This window comes from Salvelinus alpinus, chromosome 11 (genome assembly GCF_045679555.1).
Source record: "Salvelinus alpinus chromosome 11, SLU_Salpinus.1, whole genome shotgun sequence".
Taxonomy (NCBI): Eukaryota; Metazoa; Chordata; class Actinopteri; order Salmoniformes; family Salmonidae; genus Salvelinus; species Salvelinus alpinus.
In genome coordinates, this window is record NC_092096.1 from 49,690,860 (window position 1) to 49,713,594 (window position 22,735).

The 22,735-nt window shown below is 45.0% G+C and overlaps 1 protein-coding gene and 1 long non-coding RNA gene across 2 annotated transcripts in view; one reads left to right on the plus strand and one right to left on the minus strand.

Moving 5' to 3' along the window:
- LOC139534295 (proline-, glutamic acid- and leucine-rich protein 1-like) overlaps positions 1-22,735 on the plus strand; it is a 24,055-nt gene continuing 1,320 nt past the window's right edge. The window contains exons 1-16 of the mRNA XM_071333341.1: positions 1-144; positions 513-683; positions 2,702-2,851; positions 3,019-3,090; positions 3,222-3,281; positions 5,935-6,091; positions 12,133-12,265; positions 12,354-12,441; positions 12,597-12,685; positions 12,936-13,049; positions 13,331-13,481; positions 13,688-13,844; positions 14,065-14,120; positions 15,389-15,622; positions 20,772-21,461; positions 21,719-22,672. Coding sequence (XP_071189442.1) covers positions 1-144; positions 513-683; positions 2,702-2,851; positions 3,019-3,090; positions 3,222-3,281; positions 5,935-6,091; positions 12,133-12,265; positions 12,354-12,441; positions 12,597-12,685; positions 12,936-13,049; positions 13,331-13,481; positions 13,688-13,844; positions 14,065-14,120; positions 15,389-15,622; positions 20,772-21,461; positions 21,719-22,672 — 3,420 coding nt within the window. The remainder of the gene's footprint in view (positions 145-512; positions 684-2,701; positions 2,852-3,018; positions 3,091-3,221; positions 3,282-5,934; positions 6,092-12,132; positions 12,266-12,353; positions 12,442-12,596; positions 12,686-12,935; positions 13,050-13,330; positions 13,482-13,687; positions 13,845-14,064; positions 14,121-15,388; positions 15,623-20,771; positions 21,462-21,718; positions 22,673-22,735) is intronic.
- Positions 22,435-22,735, minus strand: part of LOC139534299 (uncharacterized) — a 21,203-nt gene continuing 20,902 nt past the window's right edge. The window contains exon 3 of the long non-coding RNA XR_011666932.1: positions 22,435-22,568. This is a non-coding gene — a long non-coding RNA (uncharacterized lncRNA). The remainder of the gene's footprint in view (positions 22,569-22,735) is intronic.

Sequence of the window (22,735 nt, forward strand, 5' to 3'; positions counted from 1 at the left end):
ATGGCTGTAACAGCGGCTTGGATGCATGGCTCCTCCAATATGCGGCTAACCGAGGGTCTGGTGTCTGTTCTGAAGGAGCAGCGGCCCGAATATTTACCTGCACTTTTAGCGAATTACCGGGAGCACGGCGTGTTCTCGACACAGGTAAAACTGGCTTGCTATTCTTGGAATTGGCCAAGCATGGCATCCCGTCTGCGTTCTATTTTTTTTTACCTTAGCAAATCAGTTAAGAACTCCCAATCACGGCCGGGTGTGTTACAGCCCGGATTCGAATCAGGGTGTCTGTAGTGAAGCCTCTAGCACTGAGATGCCTTAGACCGCTGCACCACTCGGGAGCTGTCTCAATTAGTATCGTCTCAATGCAATCGACTCGTGCTAGTCTTTGTTTTTCCCTTGCTGAATACCATTGTGTCATATCTTGCTACATAGCCCACTCTAATGTCGTTTTGTGTCTAAAGTTTGTATAGCTGTTGATCGCCTGGTTGATGTCACTTCTCGCTCTTATCCCTCAGAGTACTGGAGCTGTGGGTGGTCTCGTGGGACTCAGCAACGCCAAACTCGGCAACAGCAAAACCAAGTTCGAGGGGCTGTGTCTTCTCTCAGTGCTGGTCAAAGACAGTTCTAGTGATGTGTTCCAACAACACTGTCTCTCATGGCTACGGTCCCTACAACAGGTCATACAGGTAAGACACAGTATGAAGCTAAGACACTGTATGAAGACGCCTGTAGACCAGTGCTTGACTTTGGCAGGAGCTCAGGAGTAGCGCCTCAAATGTTCTACTGCTTGAGCTCCTGTTTCTCTTATAGAATATTGCACCTAAATATAACTGTACCGGCACCTATTTCAGTCCAAGTCAAGCACTGTTGTAGACTTTCACGATAAGCACACACACACCGGAGACACATCTGTCCAAAACATTCACTGAGACAAATCCAAGATACACAAGACTGCGGGACCAGACGGATTACCAGGACATGTGCTGACCAGGTGTCTACACTGACATTTTCAACATGTCCCTGATTGAGTCTGTAATACCAACATGTTTCAAGCAGACCACCATAGTCCCTGTGCCCAAGAACACAAATGACTACAGACCTGTAGCACTCACGTCCGTAGCCTTGAAGTGCTTTGAAAGGTTGGTAATGGCTCACATCAACACCATTATCCCAGAAACCCTAGACCCACTCCAATTTGCATACCGCCCAAACAGATCCACAGAAGATGCAATCTCTATTGCACTCCACACTGCCCTTTCCCACCTGGACTAAAGGAACACCTATGTGAGAATGCTATTCATTGACTACAGCTCAGCGTTCAACACCATAGTACCCTCGAAGCTCATCACTAAGCTAATGATTCTGGGACTAAACACCTCCCTCTGCAACTGGATCCTGGACTTCCTGACGGGCCGCCCCCAGGTGGTGAGGGTAGGTAGCAACATGTGGCACGCTGATCCTCAACACTGGAGCTCCCCAGGGGTGCGTGCTCAGTCCCCCCCTGTACTCCCTGTTCACCCACGACTGCATGGCCAGGCACGACTCCAACACCATCATTAAGTTTGCAGACGACACAACAGTGGTAGGCCTGATCACCGACAACGACGAGACAGCCTATAGGGAGGAGGTCAGAGACCTGGCCGGGTGGTGCCAGAATAACAACCTATCCCTCAACGTAACCAAGACTAAGGAGATGATTGTGGACTACAGGAAAAGGAGGACCGAGCACACCCCCATTCTCATCGACGGGGCTGTAGTGGAGCAGGTTGAGAGCTTCAAGTTCCTTGGTGTCCACATCAACAACAAACTAGAATGGTCCAAACACACCAAGACAGTCGTGAAGAGGGCATCTGCCACCCATGACCTCTACACCAGGCGGTGTCAGAGGAAGGCCCTAAAAATTGTCAAAGACCCCAGCCACCCCAGTCATAGACTGTTCTCTCTACTACCGCATGGCAAGCGGTACCGGAGCGCCAAGTCGAGGACAAAAAGGCAGTTTTTACCCCCAAGCCATAAGACTCCTGACCAGCTAATCAAATGGCTACCCTGACTATTTGCATTGTGTGCCCCCCCCAACCCCTCTTTTACGGTGATGCTACTCTCTGTTTATCATATATGCATAGTCACTTTAACTATACATTCATGTACATACTACCTCAATTGGGCCGACCAACCAGTGCTCCCGCACATTGGCTAACCCGGGCTATCTGCATTGTGCCCCACCACCCGCCAACCCCTCTTTTACGCTACTCTCTGTTCATCATATATGCATAGTCACTTTAACTATATCTACATGTACATACTACCTCAATCAGCCTGACTAACCGGTGTCTGTATGTAGCCTCGCTACTTTTATAGCCTCGCTACTGTATATAGTCTGTCTTTTTTACTGTTGTTTTATTTCTTTACTTACCTATTGTTCACCTAACACCTTTTTTGCACTATTGGTTAGCGCCTGTAAGTAAGCATTTCACTGTAAGGTCTACTACACCTGTTGTATTCGGCGCACGTGACAAATAAACTTTGATTTGAAGACACACACCTGTACAGCACAATGCATAACCTAGAGAGGCACACATTTGATGAATTTGCTTAATCAAATGTGGATGGGGACATCAGAAAGAACTGGGTTAAATCTCTTGACATTTCTTATTTTAAAAAAATCGACTTAAGCTAATTCAAACCCTTTTTCCCTCTCCCCCAGTCCCAGGACCCCCTCCCGTCCGTCCAGCTAGCGGTGGGTGTCCTCCGGGACCTGCTCCAGTATTCATCCCAGCTACCTGAGCTGGCCAGGGAGGTGGGCCTCAACTCTGTCCTGGGGATCCTCACCTCCCTGCTAGGCCTCAAGTCTGAGGTAAGTTAGGGCTGGGGAATTGCTTGTATACAGTAGCAGTTAACTATGTAAGCTGGAGGATACTAAAGCAAAAAGGTGGCAATGAAACACGAGTGATTCATTCTCTGTTGGAACTTCTTATTGAGGAATACTAGAGCAGAATTTGGTAATGGTGTGTGTATGTTTAGTGTCACCTAGCTGCCATGGAGGGGATGACTGCATGTATGACCTTCTATCCCCGAGCCTGTGGCTCCCTGAGGGTGAGCATTACAACACACTAATTTACTACATGACAAATAAGATGCTCTTTTAGTACATCATAATTTGGGAGACACCGTGTTGTCGTTATTGATGTTGTTTTTAACTCTGTCTGACAATTTGTCTTCAACAGGACAAACTGGGTGCCTATTTCTTATCCAAAATGGACAGTGCCAACCCAAAAGTACAAGAGGTTTGTCTTCAGTTTATTTGTGACGCACCACCTGGATTCGGTCCTATGTAGTGAAATTGTGTTTTTTACATTGGATAAAAGTAGAGACTCCGATCTAGAAAATGGTATATCGTACACTGCAGTTGAGGAACAATGGGAAAGTAATTCTGCTTTGAAAGGTGATGATACATTTGTAACCCCACTTTAGAGAAAATGGCCCGTGAATATTTTGGTACACCTGCTGGAGAGCTCTTCTTTGTCTACGTTCATTCAGCATTGTTCACACACCCTCTTAAGCCTTAGTCCCACCCAACCCTTTAAGGATTCACAGTGTAGTAAACAACCAAAGATTTCAAGACTAAATGTGGTGAAAGTAGTAGGAAAAAGTAGTAGGAAAAATGTACTTTATCTAGTCCTTGGCCTATACCCTAATCTGATTTTGGTGCAGGTCATGTTCTTCACATTACCTGTCTCTGGTAAATGCACACTATGTCAAATAAAATATAAGTTTATTTGTCACATGCACAGGGTACAGAAGGTGTAAACAGTACAGTGAAATGGTTACTTGCATTGTAGAGTCTTTGGTTTACACTTAGGTTGGAGTCATTAAAACTTGTTTTTCAACCACTCCACAAATTTCTTGTTCACAAACTATAGTTTTGGCAAGTCGGTTAGGACATCTACTTTGTGCATGACACAAGTCATTTTTCCAACAATTGTTTACAGACAGATTATTTCACGTATCACAATTCCAGTGGGTCAGAAGTTTACATACACTAAGTTGACTGCCTTTCAACAGCTTTGAAAATTCCAGAAAATTATGTCATGGCTTTAGAAGCTTCTGATAGGCTAATTGACATAATTGGAGGTGTACCTGTGGATGTATTTCAAGGCCTACCTTCAAACTCAGTGCCTCTTTGCTTGACATCATGGGAAAATCTAAAGAATTCAGCCAAGACCTCAGAAAAAAAATGTAGACCTCCACAAGTCTGGTTCATCCTTGGGAGCAATTTCCAAACGCCTGAAGGTACCACGTTCATCTGTACAAACAATAGTACACAAGTATAAACACCATGGGACCACGCAGCCATCATACCGCTCAGGAAGGAGACGCATTCTGTATCCTAGAGATGAATGTACTTTGGTGCGAAAAGTGCAAATCAATCCCAGAACAACAACAAAGGACCTTGTGAAGATGCTGGAGGAAACATGTACTAAAGTATCTATATCCACAGTAAAAAGAGTCCTATATCGACATAACCTGAAAGGCAGCTCAGCAAGGAAGAAGCCACTGCTCCAAAACCGCCAAAAAAAGCCAGACTATGGTTTGCAACTGCACATGGGGTCAAAGATTGTACTATTTGGAGAAATGTCCTCTGGTCTGATGAAACAAGAATAGAACTGTTTGGCCATAATGACCATCGTTATGTTTGGAGGAAAAAGTGGGATTGCTTGCAAGCCGAAGAATACCATCCCAACTGTGAAGCACAGGGGCGTCAGCATCATGTTGTGGGGTTGATTTTCGCTGCAGGAGGGACTGGTGCACTTCACAAAATAGATTAGATGGCATCATGAGGCAGGAAGATTATGTGGATATATTGAAGCAACATCTCAAGACATCAGTCAGGAAGTTAAAGCTTGGTCGCAAATGGGTCTTCCAAATGGACAATGACCCCAAGCATACTTCTAAAGTTGTGGCAAAATGGCTTAAGGACAACAAAGTCAAGTTATTGGAGTGGCCATCACAAAGCCCTGACCTCAATCCTGTAGAAAATGTGTGGGCAGAGCTTAAAAAGCCAGTTTAAAAACAACTGAGTTTAAATGTATTTGGCTAAGGTGTATGTAAACTTCCGACTTCAACTGTACATGGATGAATGCTTCTTCCTCTCTGTCATGTATGCCGTGGTTGCCCATAGTTTGAAGATGTAATCTAATCCTCTCTGCTTCCACCGGGCATTCCACTGATTCGAAAATTCGGTCAACTTCCGTGACAACGACACCGTCTCTTCCCCACCATTGTCATCAGAAGACTACAATGTCTGGTTCAATGAAAAATGTTTTTACCGAAATCAAGGATTTCCTCATTGTCTGGTTAATTTTCAGAGTCCAAGAGAGTCAGCATGGCACTATCATCCTCCAGAAAGTGGTCCATCATACTACTGAGCTTTGTCGATATCGCTATTAACTTCAATGTAGAGAGCAGTAGCAGAAAATGTTTCAGTTCTTCATTATATCTTCGCGTTATAATAATAGCTCATGTTATAGACAGAAGCATGCTACATGGCAGATCAATCCAATCTCCTCTCCTGGGCAGGTCAAGCCCAACCATTATCTCAGCCAATCATTTCCAGCGGAAAGGTTCCTGTATTTTCCGTGGCTACGCCAACTAGGCTCGCAATTTTAAATGTTTTATTCGTATTTACAGATGGTATACAAGTTTGTTATTAAGGCACATGAAAGTTAACATGTTCCAGAAAACATTTCTGCAAAAACAACGTTCAAATGCCTTCCCTGTGAAGTAGTGACATGCGACATACACCTAGTTTCTTGAAAAGGGTCACATTTTCTTCCATGTTAAATCTGTCTCTATTTGTATGCTTTATTTATATAACCTCATGTTTGTCAACTTCTTCACCTTTCTCCTCCATCTCTCTATCTATCTCTCCATCTCCAGGTAGCATGTGAGTGTTATGGTCGTCTGACCTGTTTGGGCGGAGTGGTGGAGAGAGGGGGAGGCGGGCGCAGAGCCGAGGGATGGACCAATCAGCTTCACTGCCTGCTGGCCTCGGCCAATGGCATACTGGCACAACTCTACCAGGGCTCTGAATCAGGTAGAGAATGCTTTTTCTTTCATAAAGCATTTCAGAGATTGAACGCTGATCTAGGCTCAGTATAGCCTTATAGATCTTAATGAATAAGATTACATGGTCAGGGGAGACCTGATCCTAGATCAGCACTCCTACTCTCAGATGCTTTCATGAATGATAAAAACATGAAAATTGTCTTCAGGGTTTTACAACCAGAATGATGCTTATCTGCTAGGGAGGTAATGATTCAACGGTTCAAATGTTTAAGATACGAGTGTACAGGTCCACGGGAGCCCAAACCAATGCAAAGGTAGCATGAAACGGTCGGAAAATCGATTCAAACGTAACGAACCGCCGATTCACTGATGTCTTTTACTCATATAATTTTATTTCCCCCATTCGAAAATACCTCTTATCTTTTGTGACTGAATAGACTGAATAGTAGCCTATCTAACTGTGGCTACTACGTAAATGTGTGTGACAGTCATTGATCTCCAAGCCAGATAACAACGGTGTGTGCGCACAGAGCGCAGCTGCTCATGCCAACAAGAGCTAGGCATACCCCTGATTAGGGATGCGCCGATATGACATTTCTGGCCGATAACGATAGCCAATATTTTCCTTGCCAAAAAAAAAGATACCGATATACATTTTTTTTAGCTGCCTTTTTAAGCATGGAACATCATGGCCCGGTCCTAGATGACTTTGTAGAGTGGTGTGAGGAATCACACTTGGTCCTCAATACCAACAAGACCAAAGAGATGTGCATAGACTTCAGGAAGCGTACAACACCTACCTCTGCAACATCTATCAGAGGTCAGAACATAGAAATTGTAGAGGAATATAAATATCTGGGTGTCTTTTTGGACAGTAAGCTTCAGTGGAGTAAATGTACAGACCAGATCTACAAAAAGAGCCAACAGAGACTGTACTTTCTAAAAAAGTTAAGTTCTTTTAATATAGACTGTACTATACTGACTCTGTTTTACAAATCCTTTATTGAGAGTATTTTAACTTTTTGTATTGTTTGTTGGTTTGGCAATGCCACTGTCAGTCAGAGAAACATGCTGAGAAGGATTATTACCACAGCAAGCAAGGTACTTGGAGTCAAACAGACAGGCCCGGATGAGATTTTTAAGGTCAGGGCCCTCCGTAAGGCTCACAAAATCATTTTAGACCCAAGTCACCCCCTGTACCTGGACTTTGAATTACTCCCCTCTGGGCGCAGGTATAGGGCACCCCTCAGCAGGAAAAATAGAACGAGACAATCATTTGTGCCAGGTGTGATATCCCTCTTAAATAGCTCGGGCAAATGTTCCCATTGACCCCGTAAGGTCAGCAGGCTAGTCTTTTTTAAATTTTAGATTGTATTTTATTTATTGGTGCGTGACTGTTATTGAAAGTTTTATTGTCAATCTTGTTTTGTATTTAACGCCACTTTAAATGTGTACATGACACTGCAACAAAATTTCCCCATGGGGACAATAAAGTAAGTAAGTAAGTAGTGCAAGTAGTAGTAGTGCATAGCTGAAACACACACACACTGAACAAAAAGTTATTTTGTTGGCATTTACATATGTCCCCATTACCAGTAAAACATAATCAAAACCTATTTCTTTCACTTACTTGTTGTGCTGTTTTCTTGTTCATTTGTTCAATCAATCACATTTATTTATAAAGCCCTTAAGTGCTGTACAGAATCCCAGCCTAAAAACCCCAAACAGCAAGCAATGCAGGTATAGAAGCACGGTAGCTAGGAAAAACTCCCTAGAAAGGCCAGAACCTAGGAAGAAACCTAGAGAGGAACCAGGCTATGAGGGGTGGCCAGTCCTCTTCTGGCTGTGCCGGGTGGAGATTATAACAGAACATGGCCAAGATGTTCAAATGTTCATAGATGACCAGCGGGGTCAAATAATAATAATCACAGTGGTTGTCGAGGGTGCAATAGGTCAGCACCTCAGGAGTAAATGTCAGTTGACTTTTCATAGCCGATCATTCAGAGTATCTCTACCGCTCCTGCAGTCTCTAGAGAGTTGAAAGCAGCAGGTCTGGGACAAGGTAGCACGTCCGGTGAACAGGTCAGGGTTCCATAGCCACAGGCAGAACAGTTGAAACTGGAGCAGCAGCATGACCAGGTGGACTGGGGACAGCAAGGAGTCATCAGGCCAGGTAGTCCTGAGGCATGGTCCTAGGGCTCAGGTCCTCCGAGAGAAAGGGAGAGAGAGAGAATTAGAGAGAGCATACATACAGTTGAAGTCGGAAGTTTACATACACCTTAGCCAAATACATTTAAACTCAGCTTTTCACAATTCCTGACATTTAATCCTAGTAAAAATTCCCAGTTTTGGGTCAGTTAGGACCACCAATTTATTTTAAGAATGTGAAATGTCAGAAAAATAGTAGAGAGAATAATTTTTTCATCTTTTATTTCTTTCATCACATTCCCAGTGGGTCAGAAGTTTACATACACTCAATTAGTATTTGGTAGCATTGCCTTTAAATTGTGTCAAATGTTTCAGGTAGCCTTCCACAAGCTTCCCACAATAAGTTGGGTGAATTTTGGCCCATTCCTCCTGACAGAGCTGGTGTAACTGAGTCAGGAGGTAGGCCTCCTTGCTCGCACACGCTTTTTCAGTTCTGCCCACAAATTTCTATAGGAATGAGGTCAGGGCTTTGTGATGGCCACTCTAATACTTTGACTTTGTTGTCCTTAAGCCATTTTGCCACAACTTTGGAAGTATGCTTGGGGTCATTGTCCATTTGGAAGACCCATTTGCGACCAAGTTTAACTTCCTGACTGATGTCTTGAGATGTTGTTTCAATATATCCACATAATTTTCCTGCCTCATGATGTCATCTATTTTGTGAAGTGCACCAGTCCCTCCTACAGCAAAGCACCCCCACTACATGATGCTGCCACCCCCGTGCTTCACGGTTGGAATGGTGTTCTTCGGCTTGCAAGCCTCCCCCTTTTTCCTCCAACCATAACGATGGTCATTATGGCCAAGCAGTTCTATTTTTGTTTCATCAGACCAGAGGACATTTCTCCAAAAAGTACTATCTTTGTCCCCATGTGCAGTAGCAAACCGTTGTCTGGCTTTTTTATGCTGGTTTTGGAGCAGTGACTTCTTCCTTGCTGAGCGGCCTTTCAGGTTATGTCGATATAGGACTCGTTTTTCTGTGGATATAGATGCTTTTGTACCTGTTTCCTCCAGCATGTTCACAACGTCCTTTGCTGTTGTTCTGGGATTGATTTGCCCTTTTCGCACCAAAGTACATTCATCTCTAGGAGACAGAATGCGTCTCCTTCATGAGCGTTATGACGGCTGCGTGGTCCCAAGGTGTTTATACTTGCGTACTATTGTTTGCAAAGATGAACGTGGTACCTTCAGGCATTTGGAAATTGCTCCCAAGGATGAACCAGACTTGTGGAGGTCTAAATGTTTTTTTCTGGGGTCTTGGCTGATTTCCTTTGATTTTCCCATGATGTCAAGCAAAGAGGCACTGAGTTTGAAGGTAGGCCTTGAAATACATCCACAGGTACACCTCCAATTGACTCAAATTATGTCAATTAGCCTATCAGAAGCTTCTAAAGCCCTGACATTTTCTGGAATTTCCAAGCTGTTTAAAGGCAGAGTCAACTTAGTGTATGTAAACTTCTGACCCACTGGAATTGTGATACAGTTAATTATAAGTGAAATAATCTGTCTGTAAACAATTGTTGGAAAAATGACTTGTGTCATACACAAAGTAGATGTCCTAACCGACTTGCCAAAACTATAGTTTGTTAACAAGAAATGTGTGGAGTGGTTGAAAAACAAGTTTTAATGACTCCAACCTAAGTGTATCTTAACTTCTGACTTCAACTGTAAATTCACACAGGACATCAGATAAGACAGGAGAAATACTCAAAATTAGTTCAGTCTCAACCAGGATTTCATCATGCATGTCAAGCAGTGAAGTTTCAGCTCTGTCTGTCCGTGGCCTCTCATCCTCGGTGCGCACTGTCACTGTCCGTTTCCGTCTTGTCCAGCTGTCTGTAACATTTCAAGTAAACCCTGTTCCTCGTCTCCATCGAAGTAGCGGTACCGAGCATGGTGGCGACACAGTAAAGAGACTCAGAGAGAATGCCACCCGAACCGCTTGTTCACAGCCTCTTGTAGAGTACTTTTGCAAATTTTTAACCCCACGGTCTGTGTTGGCAGTTTTGTTGAGCAGGCGTTTCAATGCCATGACAGAGGGTATTACGTCTGCTGCAGACGCAGTTGATGAGCTTATTTCTCGAGTCAGTTGTTCGAATGGAGCTAGGAGTGTGTTCATGTTTCCACGTTTCAAACATGTTCTCAAATGCCATTGAAATGGCAGCAGCAGATATGTGAGCCAGCACATTCTTGAGCATGCAATACGGCTTTCCTCAGTACGAAATCCTCGTCGACCCACGGTGCTGTCAGACTCAGCATGCTCATGGGGCTGACATCGCTGGTCCAAATGTCAGTCGTGAAGCTAATAGCAGTGACGCCCATAGAAAGTAGCTCATGGATGTGCGTTTCAACAATACTGTGCAACTCTGGTAGGGCAACATCTAAAAAAATAGCGCCTACTTGGCTGTGTGTACCGAAGCTCTAGGTGTTCGACCAGTCGGCGAAGGCCAACATCATCCAGGACAGAGAGCGGTTGATTGTCAAGGGCAATGAATTCCATTATCTTTGCATTAATGGATTTCAGCTTTTGAGTTGTCTCGCTGTAATTTTCTTACTCTTTCAAATGACTGCTCGACTTAGTAATTTTCTGCTTTTGTTCTGCGTAGCGCTGTATTTTTCGTGGCGTCATTATGTCATCTACCTACGTTATATATATGTATGCAGGTCAGCGTTGACATCGGTTTGGCACATCGCCGTTAAACTAGACATCGGGCCGATGCCGATGTTGGCATTTTTAGATAATGTCGGCCGATTCTGATATATCGTGCATCTCTACCACTGATCTTATATTCAAACTCCTGCATGGCACCTTCAGCATTCCAACCATTGTAATTTGCTGGGTCATTGTTACCAAATGCGCTGTAGAAAATTGGGTTTTACCGGCGGAGTTGTGTAGACTACCGGAGTGGACACAACTTACATCTTGCTGATTGCACATCTAACTGCTGATTGGGTCTTTTCGATTGCCAGGTTTGACCATAAGAAATAGTTTTGGTAGTTTTGCTTTTAAACAGTCAGTGCATTTGGTCATTTTTACAGGAACAGGTTAAAGTTGTAATTTCATAACAAGTATCTCTTGTTAAAGTTCCAAACGGTCAAAACCATTTGTTTTTGAGACGGGGGTGAAATCCAAAGCTGTGTTTTCTATTAATTGGCTATAAATATTGAATCATTATTATAAAAAAAAAAAAAGCATCTGTTAAAATGACAAGTTAAACAGTAGGTGATGGGGAGTTCAGATTAAACACCCTCCCTAATCTGGATGCTCAGGTCCTTAGCTCCATTTGTCTGGCAACCCAGACTCCTTGCTCCAGCCAAATGCTACGCCACGCCCACGGACATTAGTTTCTCCTCCGCAATGAATAGCTCCCCAACCCTTCACCAAATTTGAACACTTTCTCGCCGATGGGTTGGGCCAGTGCCAGAACGGCGAATGAAAATTTGTCTTTGGATTTGATACTCTGACTGGTTAGAGACGATCAAATCCCTGAGGACTTTGTTTTGTACAAAGCCCCTCGTGCCCTCGTCACCACAAACAACTTCAACGATGGCAGTCTCGGACTAAAGTCTGTAGCGAACAACAGAGCAGCGTGAGAATTTAGTGTGAGTCGTCAGGCTATAGCACCATCGGTAACCGATTTGAATTTAGAACGGAAAATGAATGTGTTCATGCAACAAATGTTAGTGCCTCGGATCGTATCGAGTTGTTCCCCTAATCAAACCGAAACATTTCAAACCAAAAGTATCCATATCAGAGTCCATGTATCTAGATCGTGCTTGAAAGGAACGATTCCCATCCCTACTATCTAGTCTAGTGAGTCATGCCTCTTTCCCTACGGTGTGTTCTGCCCTCTTGTGTTTCAGAAGGGACAGTGCAGTATGAAGGGCCAGGTGTAGAGCTGCCCTACCATCCTCTGGACGACTCAGACCCCCTCCTCCTGCTGCAGTTACAACACAGATACAGAGCTGCCTGCCTAGCTCTCAAACACACACTCAGGTAGGTGCACGCACACACACACATCGGAAGCTTTTACTAACTACCCACATTACAATTGTTCATGTCTGTCTCTCTCTGTCTGTCTCAGTGTGGACCCGGCCTCTGCAGTGCGTCTACCTGTACAGCAGGTGCTTAACCTGGTCTGTCGCGCCCTGGCAGTCAGCTCCAAGAGCATAGTGAGTGCCTCCTCTCTCACTCACTCACATACACACACCACTGTTTTGTCAAACACCCCCCAAAAATGTAATAAACATTCAACCACCCAAAATGCAGTAAGGTTAGGTACACGAGAGTCTTGGTGTATTGTTGGCATGGTTCTCTTTATCAACAGAATGTAACAGGTGATGGGTGTGTGAGGCTGCTGGTGTTGCCTGCCGTACACAAAGACACTCTACAGGTGCTGCACGCTCTCATCACAGCGTAAGTACCTACTGAAGGCAACCCAAGTGCTAGCCTGGTCCCAGATCTGTTTGCGCTCATGCCAACTCCATTGCTGTCAATGTCTCGTCAAACAATGAGTGACAAGGAGTTGGCATGAGCGCACAAACGGATCTGGGACCAGGCTACGCAAGTGCTGGCTTGAAGAAAATCTAAATGCAATGGGTGTTTTATTAATTAGTGGACTGGTGGACTTTAATTCTTCTCTCTTCTTTCCTCTCTCCTATCTCAGTTTAGGCAGTGGGTTGGTGCAGTACTCCAGTGTGCTCCAGAGACTGTTCTCTCAGACCCTGTCTGCCTGGACCCCTCTACCTGAAACCAGCCTGGGACAACAGAGAGCATTCAGGTATCTCGCACACACACACACCCTGCGCGCTATGCGCACATACAAACCACAGGAGGTTGGTGGCTCCTTAATTGGGGAGGCCGGGCTCGTGGTAAAGGCTGGAGTGGAATGAGTAGACTAGTATCAAATACTTCAAACACATAGCTTGACGTCATTCCGTTCACTCCGCTCCAGCCGTTATGGGCCGTCCTCCCCTCAGCAGCCTCCGCTGATACAAACACACTCCAAACCTCCTTTATTTTTATTCGTATGTTCATTATCTCTCTCCTTTTGACCCATAGTGCAGTGCGTGTGTCCTTGTACCGTACCTTAGAACTCTGGGTAAGAGTGGGAGGAGCCTCAGCCAGTGTCTTGCAGGGAAGCCCCACCCACTCCGAGCTCCTATTGGCCCACCTGCTGGGTGACATCACACCAGGGGCGGACTCTGTTAGGGTGAGAGGATCTGATTGGTATATTGCCAACGAGAAGCTTAGGATGGTCACCACTATGGCTATGTAGTGCACTATTTCTGGTCAAAAAATGTTGGTCAATAGTAGTGCACTACATAGGGAATAGGGTGCCATTGCACGATATTTACTCACGCTCCACTTAAGTCTAACACCATCCTCCTCTCCTCTCTTTTTCCTCCTCCTCTCCAGCCCTCTAGCTCTCCTCAGCTCCGTGATCTGGTTTCCAGCAAGCCCTGCCCTAAAAGCCGGAAGCCCGGATTGGCTGTGAGCGACGGGGGCGGAGCCTCTTTCCAGAGGAAAGGAGACTCGCTGGCCAATCAGGACACCTGCCTGTCTGCACTCAGAGGTGGGGGGGGTGGGGTTTATCTAGTGTGTTGACATTTGTTGATTATTGGAGATGTGTGTAAACAAAACAAAAGTATACATTTTCCAGTCATGTTGCCAATGAATGACCAATCCCTTTCGTAGTGTATTTTTTTAGCATTTACAATCAATCACGGGTCAATGATATCTTGACGAGCTGTAATGAGTATGGTAATACAACATATGACTGTCTCTCTTTGCAGCATTGAGACAAGTCATACTGACCAGTGGATCTCTACTGAAGGAAGATATACACAAGGTCAGTTGTGTGTGTCTCGTGTGTTGTTATTAAACCTTCTCCGTAATACAGTCATGACCGAACTTATTGGCATCCTTGATAAAGACGAGCAAAGAAAGACTGTATAGAATAAATAATACAAGTACTGAGCTATATTGTATGCTAATTTGTTTGGGAAATGATTTTATACTAATACAATTGAATAGATAAATATATTAAGTAATAAAAAAACGTATCTTAAAAGATAAGGTTTCAAAATGATTATATCAAAGATCCACCACCATATTTTACAGTAGGTATGGGGTTCTCTGCTCATTACTGCTTTCAACGCCAAACCTACTACTGGTGTGCGTGGCCAAAGAGCTCTATTTTGCTGTCATCTGGCCATGGCACCGGTTCCAATCCAGTTGCCAATGCCGTTCAGCAAACCCCAAGCATCTACATTTGTAAGATGACATGAAAATGAAAACAATTTGGCCACGCGCACCAGTGGTGGGTTTGGTGTTGTGATAAGCAGAGATGAACGCCGTACCTACTGTAAAATATGGTGGTGGTGGATCGCTGATATTATGGGCCGATTTAGCTTCTACTGGTCCTGGGGCCCTTGTTAAGGTCGACAGCATTATGAACTTTACCCAGTACCGGGACATTTTAGCCTAAAACTCTGCTAGGAAGCTGAAACTTGACCGTAAGTGGATTTTTCAGTAAGACAATAACCCCAAGCAAACAGCAAATTCCACAAAGAAATGGTTAATTGACCACAAAATCAACATTTTGCAATGGCCATTTTAGTCTCCGGACGTGAACCCCATTGAAAACCCGTGGTTTGAATTGAAGAAGGCAGACGAAGGATATCAAGGATCTGGAAAGATTTTGTATGGATGAATAGTCTAAGACCCCCCCCCCCCCCCAATGTCTTCTCCAATCTCATAAAACATTTTAGAAAAAGGCTCAGTGCCGGAGGGTGCCGGAGTATTGAAAACAAGGGTGCCAATAATTTTGACCGGGAAAGTATTACTTGTTTAACAAAATCTTTCTCTGAGCAACTGTATTAGTATTATAGAATTTTCCATTTTATGGAGCATACAATATAGTTCAGTATTTGCATAAAATAGTCTTTTTTTGCTCATCTTTACCAAGGGTGCCAATAATTTTGGTCATATTTGTGATCATGTTTCTTTATGCGTGTGCTCCTTTCCTCCCCGCTCTCTCTGCCTGCCCCTTTGTGTATCTATGTGATCGCTGTGTATGTTAACCCTGTATCTCCCTTCCCATCCCTCTCCCCCTAGCGTCTCCACGATGTCGTCCTCCCCCTGTGTGTGTGTCTGCAGCAACAGCATGGCGCTAACTGGAATGACAGCGGGGCTGGGGGGGTGAGTGGCCAGTATGGCAGTGCCACCCCCCGTAGGGAGCTGTACCGTCTGCTACTGGCTCTGGTCCTAGTGCCCGCACCGCGATGGCCCCCACCCCTCACCTGTACTGTGTCCATACTCAGCCACGGGAGGAGGGATAGGAGTCTGAAGGTAGGGGGTAATATACCCACAGGGACCATGCACACACACACACATGCAGAAACCCTACCTACACACACAGGGACTGCAACCTTGAAAGTACATGCACACACACACACACACACACACACACACACACACACACACACACACACACACAGGGAGGGGGACTAAAGGGTTATTTGGGGTTGTAAAGGGTTATTTGGGGTTGTGTTTTGGTTTGGTGGTCTGTGTTTAAGCAACCAAGTAAACATTATTCTGCCTCTTCTGTTCCACTTTAAATAAGAACATATACACACACACGCTCACCAACTCATACACTGCAAGCACACAATCGACACATGCACAAACACAAAACTACACGTATAGAACACACACACCGATCTATCTATCTATACATGCATACATACAGTGCCTTCGGGAAGTATTCAGACCACTTTACTTTTTACACAGCCTTATTCTAAAATGGATTAAAAAAAAATATATTCCTCAGCAATCAAACACGCAATACCCCACAATGACAAAGCGAAGACACGTTTGTAGAAATTTTTGCAAATGTATTAAAAATAAACAACAGAAATACCTTATTTACATAAGTATTCAGACCCTTTGCTATGAGACTCCATATTGAGCTCAGGTGCATCCTGTTTCCATTGATCATCCTTGAGATGTTTCTACAACTTGATTGGAGTTCACCTGTGGTAAATTCAATTGATTGGACATGATTTGGAAAGACACACCTGTCTATATAAGGTCCCCTTATATTGTCTGTACATGTCAGAGCAAAAAAACAAGCCATGAGGTCGAAGGAATTGTCCGTAGAGCTCGGAGACAGGATTGTGTTGAGGCAAAGATCTGGGGAAGGGTACCAAAATATGTCTGCAGCATTGACGGTCCTCGAGAACACAGTGGCCTCCATCATTATTAAATGGAAGGAGTTTGGAACCACCAAGACTCTTCCTAGAGCTGGCCGCCCTGCCAAACTGAGCAATCGGGGGGAGAAGGGCCTTGGTTAGGGAGGTGACCAAGAACCCGATGGTCACTCTGACAGAGCTCTAGAGTTCCTCTTGGAGATGGGAGAACCTTCCAGAAGGACAACCATCTCTGCAGCACTCCACCAATCTGGCCTTTATGGTAGAATGGCCAGACAGAAGCCACTCCTCAGTAAAAGGCACATGACAGCCCGCTTGGAGTTTGCCAAAAGGCACCTAAAGACTCAAAACATGAGTAACAAGATTATCTGGTCTGATGAAACCAAGATTGAACTCTTTGGACTGATTGCCAAGCGTCACTTCTGGAGGAAACCTGGCACCATCCCTACGGTGACGCATGGTGGTGGCAGCAAAATGCTGGGGGATGTTTTTCAGTGGCAGGCACTGGGAGACTAGTCAGGAATGAGGCAAAGATGTACAGAGATCCTTAATGAAAACCTGCTCCAGAGCGCTCAGGACCTCAGACTGGGTTTCACCTTCCAACAGGACAACGACCCTAAGCACACAGCCAAGAAATCGCAGGAGTGGCTTCGGGACAAGTCTCTGAATGTCCTTGAGTGGCCCAGCCAGAGCCCGGACTTGAACCCGATCTAATATCTCTGGAGAGACCTGAAAATAACTGAGCAGCGACGCTCCCCATCCAACCTGACAGAGCTTGAGAGGATCTGCAGGGAAGAATGGGAGAAACTCCCAAAATACAGGTGTGCCAATTTTCCCCCCTTGTGAGGGGAAAATTATGTATTCACCTTATTTGTTTGAGATGAATAGTTAGCAATTATTGACTCAACTAATACTGTAGTAAAACATTTATTTCCTTCATTCTGAGTGAACTGAGAGGAGTTTTTTTAAGCTGGGGCTGGCAACTATTTGATGGCTAGGTAAAACCTACAGCTGGCGTTCCATAGATAAGATGTGGTGGGTGTCACTGAGATAGAGAGAGCCTGGAGGAACAAAGGCCTCAGTATTCCTAATCTTCATGGCATCTGGGAGACTGGGAGTACCAGTGGCAGATCACCACTTCATTAAGTCAGGATTCCTATTTGACTCAGCCATGCCTCCTTGCCCGTCCAACATTTCCTCATCTCCCACCCCTTCTAATGCGACTATCCCCGATGCTTCACCCTGTTTTCCCCCTGTGCCGCTACAAAGTTTCCCCAAAAAACCATCTGGGTCAGATGGTTTAAACCCTTTCTTCTTTAAGGATGCTGCCCCTATCATTGCAAAGCCTATCTCTGACCTTTTTAACCTTTCTCTCCTTTCTGAGGAGGTTCCCATTGCTTGGAAGGCCGCCACAGTCCGTCCTTTGTTTAAAGGGGGAGATCAAGCTGATCCTAACTGTAATAGGCCTATTTCTATTTTGACCTGTTTATCAAAAGTGTTGGAAAAACTTGTCAATAATCAACTGACTGGCTTTGTTGATGTCTATAGTATTCTCTCGGGTATGCAATCTGGTTTCCGCTCAGGTTATGGATGTGTCACTGCAACCTTAAAGGTCCTCAATGATGTCACCATTGCCCTTGATTCTAAGCAATATTGTGCTGCTGTTTTTATTGATCTGTCCACAGCTTTTGATACAGTAGACCATTCCATTCTTGTGGGCTGGCTAAGGAGTATTGGTGTCTGTGAGGGGTCTTTGGCCTGGTTTGCTAACTACCTCTCAAAGAGTGCAGTGTATAAAGTTAGAAAATCTGCTGTCTCAGCCACTGCCTGTCACCAAGGGAGTACCCCAAGGCTCAATCCTAGGCCCCACGCTCTTCTCAATTTACATCAACAACAAAGCTCAGGTAGTGGGAAGCTCTCTCATCCATTTATATGGAGATGATAGTCTTATACTCAGTGGGCCCTCCCCGGATTTTGTGTTAAATTCTCTACAACAAAGCTTTCTTCGTGTCCAACAAGCTTTCTCTGCCCTTAACCTTATTCTGAACACCTCCAAAACAAAGGTCATGTGGTTTGGTAAGTAGAATTCCCCTCTTTCCACAGGTGTTATTACTACCTCTGAGGGTTTAGAGCTTGAGGTAGTCACCTCATACAAGTACTTGAGAGTATGGTTTGACGGTGCATTGTCCTTCTCTCAGCACATATCAAAGCTGCAGGCTAAAAGTTCAATCTAGACTTGGGTTTCCTCTATCGTAATCTCTCCTCTTTCACCCCAACTGCCAAACTAACCCTGATTCAGATGACCATCCCACCCATGCTAGATTACGAAGACATAATTTATAGATCGGCAGGTAAGGGTGCTCTCGAGCGGCTAGATGTTCTTTACCATTCGGCCATCAGATTTGCCACCAATGCAACTCATAGGACACATCACTGCCCTCTATACTCCTCTGTAAACTGGTCATCTCTGTATACGTCGCAAGACCCACTGGTTGATGCTTATTTATAAAACCCTCTTAGCCTCACTCCCCCCTATCTGAGATATCTACTGCAGCCCTCATCCTCCACATGCAACACCTGTTATGCCTGTCACATTCTGTTAAAGGTCCCCAAACACACACATCCCTGGGTTGCTACTCTTTTCAATTCGCTGCAGCTAGCGACTGGAACGAGCTGCAACAAACACTCAAACTGGACAATTTTATCTCAATCTCTTCATTCGAAGACTCAATCATGGACACTCTTACTGACAGTTGTGGCTGCTTTGTATGTATTGTTGTCTCTACCTTCTTGACCTTTGTGCTGTTAACTTTGCCCAATAATGTTTGTACCATGTTGTGTTGCTACCATGTTCTTGTCATGTTGTGTTGCTACCATTCTATGTGGTTGTCTTAGGTCTCTCTTTATGTCGTGTTGTGTCTCTCTTGTTGTGATGTGTGTTTTGTCCTATATTTATATTGTATTTATTTTTTTAAATCCCAGCCCCCGTCCCCGCAGGAGGCCTTTTGGTAGGCCGTCATTGTAAATAAGAATTTGTTCTTAACTGACTTGCCTAGTTAAATATCTTTTTTAATAAAAATGTATAAAACCAGAGGATGAACCCAAAGTGGCTTATGGTGCCCCCAATCTATATGGGGGGGGGGGGGGGGTTGAACCAGGTATGACTGAGCAATCTTGGAATGAGGTATATAAGGAACAGCATAGTCTGAGAGCCTACCCTTTACAGACTAACAGTCAAGACTGTTGGGTCGACGGTTTCATTATTGCAATAATTAATCAATATTAAATATAGATGATTGTTTAAAGATATGACCAAGTCTCTCTCAGTACTGAATTTCCACGACAAGCGTCACACCCAAGAAGACTCGATGCTGTAATCAATGCCAAAGGTGCATCAACAAAGTACTGAGTAATGGGTATGAATACTTATGTAAATGTGATATTGCATTTGTGTTTTTTATAAATTAGATTAAAAAATAAATAAATTATAACCTGTTTTTGTCACTATGGGGTATTGAGTGTAGATTGATGAGGAAAAAAGTCACGGGGTCTGAATACTTTCCGAAGGCACTATGCATACATACTGAACAAAAATATAAATGCAACATGGAACAATTTCAACGACACATACAAGCACTGTGTGTGTGTGCACAGTACCAGTCAAAAGTTTGGACACACCTATTCATTCCAGGGTTTTTCTTTATTTTTACTATTTTCTACATTGCAGAATAATAGTGAAGACATCAAAACTATGAAATAACACATATGGAATCATGTAGTAACCAAAAAAGTGTTAAACAAATCGAAATATATTTTCTATTTGAGATTGTTCAAAGTAACCACCCTTATAATGTAACCTTATGAACATGTCCAATGGAAGCATTTACAACAGCGGATTAATTTTCTAGAGTTGATTGTGTAGTTTGTTTTGAGGTGTGTGAAGGATGTAATTACTATCTGACTCTGGCTATTGGACACAGTACCATGCATTTCAGCCATTGTCTCTTAGCTGAAGCTCAGGTGATAATGCTACTGTACTAACACTGAGCATGTTTAGTGGTGTCATTTTACCCTCGTGCTGTTGAGGACTATTTAGACTGGTTTAGAGAGGTGTAATACTCTGGGAAGATTTGTTTATAGCGTAGGAGTATTTTCCATGTGTGCTGTTATTTTCTGCTTTTGGTTAGCTCAGGCAAATTTGTATCCTTAGTGAAATGTACTGGACTAGCAAGCGAAATTTGCCTACTGAATCTATTTCTCTTTATCCCCATCTCTCCCTCTCTGTCCAGGTATCCTCCTTCTGTACAGAGGCCCTGACCATATGCAACTCCCTCCTCCATCCGCGCACCCCCTCCCTCTCTTTCCCCCTCACCCTCAAACCAACCCCCCCCCAGGCATCCAACCTCACCCGCCCCACCCTCCTAGGGGGGCCCACCCCCGGACCTCCCTTCCCCAGCTCCCTGGACAACCACCTACCTCTGGTTCTTCCAGGGCTCTCCGGCGGCCAGAGACCCGTTTTCATCCGTTACAACAAAGAAGAGGCAGAGGATGTGGAGATTTCGCTAGAGAGCGATTCGGACGATAGCGTGGTCATCGTGCCACAGAGGATGCTGATGTTAGAAAGCCAAGATGGCACCAGCGCTGCGGCCACTCTTCCCGGGTCTTCCTTAGCACCAGGTGGCGTCACACTCCCCGTGCCCTGTCCAGGGGGCGACCCGGGTGGGGACATCTCCCTCCCCCTTTCCAACGACCTTCCCTCTACCTCCCTCCCTCACCCTCTCCTCCCCTCCTCCACCCCAAACTCCACCATCAACTCGTTCCCTCCAGCTCCGCTAGTCTCTCTGGTTCCCCCTCTCAACTCCACCGGTGTGGCCCAACTCGGGGCTGACTCCCTGCCTGGAGCCCAGCTCCAGCAGATGTTGCTCCAGGGCCAGCCTCCAGCACCAGGTCAACCTACAGCACTGGATCTCCCCATACAGGTACAAAAATCACTTAATTTTCACTTAAATGTCCTGTCGTTAAGTTTCGCTTGTGTGTCTTTTATCTTTTGGTTTTGTACACCAGCTGAAAATACATTTCACAACGGTATGGATGGTACAATGATTATCTACACTACATATAGCTTGTTTTGGCACAAACTGAAATCAGGCCCAAAAAAAATGAATTTTAGAAACCAGGGAATGGCAGAGCTATTTCTACGTATTGCGCCTTTAAATACAATTCTCGAACTCTACAGGTTTACCAGAACCAGTTAGTCCAGTCCAGCAGAGCCCTGCAACAGCAATCCACTGACGAAGATCACACTGTCATTAATATCAACAGCTCTGATGAAGAAGAGGAGGATGAGCTGGAAGAGGAGGAAGAGAGCGATTTCCCAGATGAGGAAGAATATGATGATGAAGAGCTTGATGATTATGAGGCGGAAGAGGGGGAGGAGATGGAGGATGAAGAAGAGGGAGAGATTCGGCTGTTGGACGGAGAAGGGAGGAGAGGAAGGATGGAAGGAGAGGTGCTCAGAGGGTTGGCGGAGGAGGGAGGGATAGGAGGATTCCGAGTGGAGAGCGAGGGGGAAGGAGGGATAAAGGCTCAGGAGGTTGAGAGCGAGGGGGAAGGCGGGATAAAGGCTCAGGAGGTGGAGAGTGAGGGGGAAGGAGGGATAAAGGCTCAGGAGGTGGAGAGTGAGGGGGAAGGAGGGATAAAGGCTCAGGAGGTAGAGAGCATCGGAGTGATGGAGGGAGAGGAGGATGCGAATGAAGGAATGAATGACCCGACCATGCCTCAGATCCTGTGTGTGACGGGCGGAGCTCTGAGAGAGAGGGAGGAGCTAGATGAGGAAGGGGCCGAGCATGGGCAGAAAGTGAGGTCATGGGAGCAGAAGGGAAGCAATCGGCCGGAGGGAACGTCCTCTTTTGAAGACGGTCCTGCTGCTCAACAACAACAGGAGGCGGAGCCTGCACCGGAAGTGAGGGTGGACGGTGACGATCAGCCATCCAATCAGGAGGGAGAAATATCCAAACAGGGCGGCGACAATACCGGACAGGATATGAGGTCATCAACAGCTCCGAGGGAGACCAAGGGAGAGGGGCCTGAACGAGAGAAAGAAGGAAAAGAGGGAGAGGATGGGAGAGGGATGAAGAGGAAGAGAGAGGGAGAGGAGGAAGGAACAGGACAGGGAACAGAGAAGAAAAAGGTAAGAAAAGGACTCAAACACACTGTTCAAAAAGTGTCCATATAACCATTGTACAACTCAGGC